Source organism: Salarias fasciatus, chromosome 10, assembly GCF_902148845.1.
Source record: "Salarias fasciatus chromosome 10, fSalaFa1.1, whole genome shotgun sequence".
NCBI lineage: Eukaryota > Metazoa > Chordata > Actinopteri > Blenniiformes > Blenniidae > Salarias > Salarias fasciatus.
In genome coordinates this window covers 7501-15419 of record NC_043754.1, presented here as the reverse complement: position 1 = coordinate 15419, position 7919 = coordinate 7501, and the positions used below count along the sequence as shown (strand labels likewise).

Here is a 7919-nt window from a genome sequence, read left to right as displayed (position 1 = left end):
ACGGTCACACGCTTGAATATAGACTCACGCGTTCCAGGGAATATCTTGTCTTCAACAGTAGTCGATCGCCTCCTGAAGTTGTCAGACGTGATGTGAGAGTCAGACGTGAGAATAATTCCGGAGCGCTCAGAGCTAGCCACCGCCGGCTATGCAAGTTAGCTGGCGTCGCTTGTGGTCCACCTCGATGGCTGTACAGACGTCGGAACACCGGCACTTTGGAAAGTCGTGGCCTTTCAGATGAGACGTGATGATCAGCAGGTGGATGTGAAGTAGCTACTCAGCTTGTATGAAGACTAAAGCATAAAGGAGCTGTTCTGCCGCTGCTTGGCGGAGCTCCGGGAAACACGTCTTCACCTCACGGCATCGAGTCAAGTCAAAGTCTCCCGTGCTCAGTGCGTAGGGCGGCGCCGATCTCCGAGGCGTAACCCCGGGCCACACGGCCGCTGTGAGCAGCAGTGGAAGCCACCGTGGGGGGTGAGGCCTCTGGGCGCTCTGTGTTCGACTCCCTACCCCATCCTGTATACGCCGAGCGCCTGGCTGGAAGGCAGCAGGTACCATTTTTAAGGTCTTTGGTTTGACCCATGACCTCCCGGTTGTGAGGCGGATGCTCGACCATCACTCCGGTCATGGCATCCAGTAAAATAAAGAAATAAGAAATAAGTGATCAAGAACGAGTTTCTGTTTATTCAGTTAGACATAATCAGCAGCATTAATCCAGAGTGTGTGTTGAAGGGAAATGTTCTTTGTTTTGTGTGTTTTCAGCGGCTGAAGAAGGCCCAGCGGGAGAAACGGTGCTCCGGCAAAACACGTCATTTAAGTTAGATTTTCATTGTTTTCATATTTGCGCTCCTGGGTTCAGTCTGTGCCTTACACCAGCCTTCTCCTCCTGATTTTTCTGATAATTGGGCCGAGTTCAATATGACAGGTAATGAGGGATGGACCGTGTTTCCCCGCTAAAAGCGCCAGTGTGTTTTTGACGCTCAGCAGGAGGCGGTGTGACTCTGGCGGTGCAGGACAGGTTCGTCTTGTTCCCCCACAGCGATATTCAGCCAGGCTGGGCCAGGCACCATCCACACTGAACGATATCAGAGTGAGCTGCAGAGCCTGCATGTAGCCCAGCTCCCAGACCCAACTCTGAACAGCTGATTAACGGCGACATTTTATTTCTGGCGCGATAAGAGTGTCGCCGTAACGCAGCACGTTACCGCGGTAACGCAGCACGTTACCGCCGTATCGCAGCACGTTACGGCGGTAACGCAGCACGTTACCGCGGTAACGGCCCAGCTATAATATGTTTACTGAAACTTAGAGAACCCCAAACCTCTTCTATTAGACCCAGGGACCAACAGAAGTCCCTGACAGCCCTGGCTGATCAATAACTACATTATTCAGTAAAGCTTGCGGCTGCCTGATTGACGCAGACAGCGCTGCCGTGCGGGGCCCCCCGAGGGGGTTTGCTACGTCGTCGTTTCATAATTGCATCAAAAATGCCGATTGTTGTCATTTCTGTGCAGTACATGTAGCACTTGGGGTACCCGGTCTCTCAGGGGCCTCCTTGCGGGGCCCCTAAAAGCCGGGGCCCCAGGCAGATGCCTGGTTTACCTGCTGGCATGCCCCGCCTCTGGAACTAGTTTAATCCAAACTGAACAGTTTGTCAAACGGCTGATTTCAATGTTTGAAGTTAGAAAAATGAAAGTGAAATCCTGGAGTTCTCATCTGTCAACATTCTTGTCTTTCTTCACGTCTTTCGGCTGACGGGAGAAGCGACACTCGGATCAGGTCAGAAGGATTTTTTCCACTTTAAAGAGGCGGAATCACGCAAAATTCACTCTCTGTATGTTTTAACCTTGTGATGCAGTCATGTTCTCACCTGAAACTCCCCAAAGCGTTTATTCCTTCCTGCCTGAGTGTTTGAGCTTTCCTGGTGTTCCTGCTGCTCAGAGAGGCAGAGAGGCAGAGAGGCAGGGAGGCAGAGAGGCAGAGAGGCAGAGAGGCAGAGAGGCAGAGAGGCAGAGAGGCAGGGAGGCAGAGAGGCAGGGAGGCAGAGAGGCAGGGAGGCAGAGAGGCAGAGAGGCAGGGAGGCAGAGAGGCAGAGAGGCAGGGAGGCAGGGAGGCAGAGAGGCAGAGCGGCAGAGAGGCAGAGAGGCAGAGAGGCAGAGAGGCAGAGAGGCAGAGAGGCAGAGCGGCAGAGAGGCAGAGAGGCAGCCCCTCCCACCGAGACAACGCTCTGGTTCCCACGTTGACATCACACGGTGAAGATGGCTCCCCTGGAGGGTCTGGAGGGTCTGGAGGGTCTGAAGGGTCTGAAGGGTCTGAAGGGTCTGGAGGGTCTGGAGGGTCTGGAGGGTCTGAAGGGTCTGGAGGGTCTGGAGGGTCTGGAGGGTCTGAAGGGTCTGGAGGGTCTGGAGGGTCTGGAGGGTCTGAAGGGTCTGGAGGGTCTGGAGGGTCTGGAGGGTCTGGAGGGTCTGAAGGGTCTGGAGGGTCTGAAGGTTCTGGAGGGTCTGGAGGGTCTGGAGGGTCTGGAGGGTCTGAAGGGTCTGAAGGGTCTGGAGGGTCTGGAGGGTGTGGAGGGTCTGGAGGGTCTGGAGGGTCTGGAGGGTCTGGAGGGTCTGAAGGTTCTGGAGGGTCTGGAGGGTCTGGAGGGTCTGGAGGGTCTGAAGGGTCTGGAGGGTCTGGAGGGTGTGGAGGGTCTGGAGGGTCTGGAGGGTCTGGAGGGTCTGAAGGGTCTGGAGGGTCTGAAGGGTCTGGAGGGTCTGAAGGTTCTGGAGGGTCTGGAGGGTCTGAAGGTTCTGGAGGGTCTGGAGGGTCTGGAGGGTCTGGACAGTCTGTGCTTGGTGAGTTTCTAACAGGAAAAGATGTTTTCGCGTGTCGTTGCGTGTGGAGAAGCTCGAGCTAAAGAGATAAGATAGATAGATAGATGGATAGATAGATAAAAACTTTATTAATCTCTGAAGGGAGAAATTCCGGTGTCCAGCAGCTCACAGATCATTCACATGCAAATAACAGCAGTACAATAAATAAAAGTGCTCAGATTGTACTTGGTTTGGCTCATCTGTTATGCAGCCTGACGCTGAGGGTAGAACGACCTCTGGAAGCCTCGGTTCTGCAGCGCAGTGACAGCAGCCTGTTACTCCACTCACTCTTCTGAGCTGCCACTGTCCTGCAGTGGATGGTTGGAGTTCCTCCAGATACTCTGCATTAGAGCCTCATCCTCCTCTCCGGGACTGCTCCAGCAGAGTCCACCTTCCTCCCATCACAGACACACACCTCCTGACCAGTCTGTCCAGCCGACTGCTGGCTAAAGCTAGCTAGCGTCTTTGTTTTGAAGCTCTGATTGGTTGAAGCAGCTGTCAGTCAAAGTCCACAGGGGGAGAGGCGGGATTCAGTGAAACGGAGCGTTTTCTCTTCCTGGCTTCAGAATTAGCCCCAGAAAATCTTTTATTTCACACAAAATGACTTTTCCTTAGCGCCAAAAATAAACTATGACCATGTTAGAGCCTTTTCTAGGGTTCGGACGAGCTAAAAAAAGCAGGATACAGCTCCTTTAAAGTATTTGTTAAATGGATTTTTCAGGCAATGAAAACATTTGACGCAGTTGAAGGATTTATCTGTGAAAGCTGTCGCAGTGAGAGGTCTGTCTGTGAGGCGTGGTTTTCCGGGCGGAGTGAGCGCTCTGTCCGCGGCGCAGCCTCTCTGGAAGGGGGTTGGATTTGCGCGCCTCGGCGGGGCGGTGAGGCGGAGGCGGACGGAGTCTGAGCCCGGGCGGCGCGCAGCGGAGCCGGGCGGGGCGGAGCAGCCGCAGCGCAGCATCGACATGGAGCTGGAGAACATCGTGGCCAACACGGTGCTGCTGAAAGCCCGGGAAGGTGAGGCTCCGCCGCCGCCCCGCCGGAGGGACGCCCCGGGAACCGGCGGCTCGTCGGGCCGAACTCCGCTGAGCTCCCAGAACTCCGCTCACTTTCCACAACTTTTAAGTTTTGAAGCTTCGCGCGCGACTTTAAGAAGCGATTTTAATGTAAAGAAGAACCTGTTCCAGCTTTCTAGACCTTGTTGAACGACTCGGCGCGGATGTTTGTGTCAGTTAAACCTGGGTTTCCTGTAGAAACCCTCTTCCTCCTTCAGCTGCCTCAGCTGTCAGTCATCCTGCTGTGACATGCTCATCTTCCTCCGCTGAAGCGTTTCACGCTCCTCCGCTGTTTGCAGGATTAAAGATGTGCACGGTGTGTGTGTGTGTGTGTGTGTGTGTGTGTTGTCCTGCACCTGTCCCGTGGTTGTGTGTCTTCATGTCGGCCTGTGGCCTCTCGTGAGACTGACTGACACCGGATTCAGAAGCAGGAACTGCAGACACGCTGTCTGCTGAGGTTTGCACAGCAGTGCTGCTTTCTGCAGTTCAGGCCCACGAGTGCGGAGCGTTTCCGGTTCTGAGGGGTTTGCATGGTGAAGCTGCAGTCCTGTTGTGATGGTTTGCAGGAGCTGAATTAAAAATCAGGATCAGATATGTTTGTGGCGCAGTTTGTAGAAATGTGCTTTTTATTCACCAGAGCTGTTTTGCAGCTTATCTCTGGACCAACACGAGTAACGCCGCCCAGAATCTGAAAGCAGGAACCTGAGGTCTGGCAGGTTCACGCTTCAGTCACTAAACTCAACCATTTCTGAAGGGAGTCTGGTTGCAGGTGCTCATCCTGCTTGTGATTAATTAAAGGTCAGGAGTTTAGTTCTAGATGTAGAACACATAGACGGTCTGCTGCGAAGGAGACACATGATCTCTGTCTGAGTTCATTTACAAACAAACTTTAAATCAAAGAAAAAGAAGAAAGAAACCAGACTGGAGACGGAACAAACAGAAGAAAAAGAATTTGAAAAAGATCAAAACATTTCTTCATAAAGAAAATATCGTTAGAACAAAAGTTTGTCTGTTAAAGCGACACTTCAACATTTTGGAAAATGGGCCCATTGAGCTCAACTCCTCAGTCCTCAGAGCAGCAGACTGACTGTTCCTGTGAGGCGAGCTGTTGTTTATCCAGAGGAGAGTCAGGAAGGTTTTCAGGACGGACACAATGGAAGTGGACGGTATTTTTGTTCCCCCTCGTCAAACTCATCAAATACACAATCCAACAACCCCACAACACTTTGGTGGACACGTTATAATCCACACATTCACTACGCTGTGGAACATTAATGCAGAATTACCAGGGGTGTCGTCAGATATTCGATGATTCGTTGGAAGGGGCCTGATTCGACGGCCAATCACGCAGTCGAAGCATCGAAAAAATGTGGTTATTAAACGAGGACCATTCCATCACAGCTGTATGGGGGTGCTGAAGGACTGATCCTACATAGACTTGCTTGTTTTTTTTTCCAAATAAACACGATATAAAGCCTATTTGATATACATGTTAGCCTATCAAATACACTGTGGAAAAATGTACTTAACTTGTAGTTTTATTCAATACTCTCTCTATTCAGTGTTTGTGAATCAACCACCATGGTGAGTGGCACAGTCCCATTTTGCGCAGAGCTCCGTCACAGAGCAGCGTCTCGGTGGTGATTTGGCTGAACTTTAAAAGGCTCACAATGTCGGAAAAAAACTTCAGAACAAGTCAGAGATGATCCAAAAAAAGTCAAATGCAAGTTGTGTCCTTTCATCTCACTTCAGAACATCATGGCTTTCCACCCTAAACGGGTCAGGAGCCAGATAACTGGGTGTACGAAAGATGCTTCTGTCACTCACTTTTCAATTTTAATGCTGACTTTTATTTCGTTTAATTGTAATATTTTAGGTTATTATTATATTATTATTTTTATTTATCTAAAAGGCTCATTCTATTTAATTTAGTGTTTGTTGAAATGTGCAATAATCTGCAAATACTGCAAGTTCTTTTCTATATATGATTTTTTTTTTTTTTTTTTTTTTTTTTTTCTATTTATGTTTTCCTTTTAAATTTGCACTATTGTTGGTTGTTCTTTTAAATTATATATACACGGATGCTGCTTGAAATTTCGTTGCACTTTGTGCAATGACAATAAACTGATTCTGATTCTGATTCTGATTCTGATTCTGTTTTTGCGTGGATGCTGCGCTGCGAAACGGACCGACACAGTGCAATTAAGCCTGTTTCATTTAATTTGAGCAGATAATGTGAGAAACTGTTTAGCCAAAAAATGTGATCTTATCTGCAGAGATTATAGATATAAATAAATGACATGCTGTAGCCCGTTTGTTAGGAGAGGGTTTGGTTCTGCTCATTTGAACTATACTTCATCTGTTTGATGTTTAGAGTTACGGCACTTTGTTCCAGTCTGTGTTTCAGTGTGAAGGAAAAATAAGTGTTGTTTTACCTGCCTGCTGTTTCTTTAATTACTGCAACACTCTGCTGTAGCCTATTCAAATGATTCTAAAATGAAAAAAAAAAAAGATGATAGATTTGACTATCAGTCGACGATCAGCAGGATCGGACGAATCAGATTCCACTATGGAAATTCTTAGTCGGGGACGCCTCTAAAAATGACCAGATTGAGTGGTTTGTGCGAAGATTGCTGAGACGGAACTACTTACTAAACATGGCGTCTGGGCGTCGTGATCTCAGAAGAAAAAGTAGTTCCCAGTATTTGCTTTACAGTATTATGTGTTGGTGTTCCACAGCGTAGTGAGTGTGTGGATTATAACGTGTCACCAAAGTGTTGTGGGGTTGTTGGATTGTGTATTTGATGAGTTTGACGAGGGGGAACAAAAATACCGTCCACTTCCATTGTGTCCGTCCTGAAAACCTTCCTGACTCTCCTCTGGATAAACAACAGCTCGAATCACAGAAACAGTCAGTCTGCTGCTCTGAGGACTGAGGAGTTGAGCTCAATGGGCCCATTGGCCAAAATGTTGAAGTGTCGCTTTAACTTCAGGCAGGAAGCAAGATGGGAAGAGACTGAAGACACAACAACACCTTTAAAACAAACTGAATTAGACCCCTCCACAGGGCCCCTGTAGACCCCTCCACAGGGCCCCTGTAGACCCCTCCACAGGGCCCCTGTAGACCCCTCCACAGGGCCCCTGTAGACCCCTCCACAGGGCCCCTGCAGACCCCTCCACAGGGCCCCTGTAGACCCCTCCACAGGGCCCCTTTGGACCCCTCCACAGGGCCCCTGTAGACCCCTCCTCAGGGCCCCTGTAGACCCCTCCACAGGGCCCCTTTGGACCCCTCCACAGGGCCCCTGTAGACCCCTCCACAGGGCCCCTTTGGACCCCTCCACAGGGGCCCTGTAGACCCCTCCACAGGGCCCCTGTAGACCCCATAGGGGGCACCTGGAGGTCCCTGTACACCCGGCCCCATGACCGGCGGACAGCAGTTGCACATGTTGCTATAGCAACCAGATCCTGAGCACACGTGGATCCAGGGGTGGGAGGACTGTCTCCTGTCATGGTCCTGGTCTCAGTGTCCCCGGTGGACAGGTGTCTTCCGTTGGGGACTGTTCTCGGGCGGTCTGAATACCGAACCAGGAAACCGGTTCTCCTGGTTCCTCTCCAGCTTCCTGTCTGGTTCTGCTCAGTTCCCCGTTTGGAGAACGAAGAAGAACCAGATCCGGGAACCTGGAGCCTAGAGGTGGTTCCGGTTCTCCAGGGTCTGGATCAGACTCACAGCAGAACCCCCCTGCTGGAAGAGGAAGGACAACGTTCTGTTTTAGAGGTTCTGTGTTCTGGAGGGATGACGATGGCTCGCTCTCTCTCTCTCTCTCTCTCTCTCTCTCTCTCTCTCTCTCTCTCTCTCTCTCTCTCTCTCTCTCTCTCTCTCTCTCTCTCTCTCTCTCTCTCTCCCTGGGTGATGGGGTAACTCTCTCTCTCTCTCTCCCTCTCTCTCTCCCTGGGTGATGGGGTAACTCTCTCTCTCTCTCTCTCCCGCTCTCTCTCCCTGGGTGATGGGGTAACT

The 7919-nt window shown here is 50.7% G+C and overlaps 1 protein-coding gene across 2 annotated transcripts in view; it reads left to right on the top strand.

The window, feature by feature from the left end:
• Window positions 1-3686: 3686 nt before the first annotated feature.
• LOC115395603 (G protein-coupled receptor kinase 6-like) overlaps window positions 3687-7919 on the top strand; it is a 10680-nt gene continuing 6447 nt past the window's right edge. The window contains exon 1 of one of the 2 annotated variants that reach the window (XM_030101214.1): window positions 3687-3866. In XM_030101214.1, the coding sequence (XP_029957074.1) occupies window positions 3815-3866 (52 nt within the window). In that variant the 5' untranslated portion in view covers window positions 3687-3814. The remainder of the gene's footprint in view (window positions 3867-7919) is intronic. The other variant, XM_030101213.1, reaches the window with a different exon arrangement.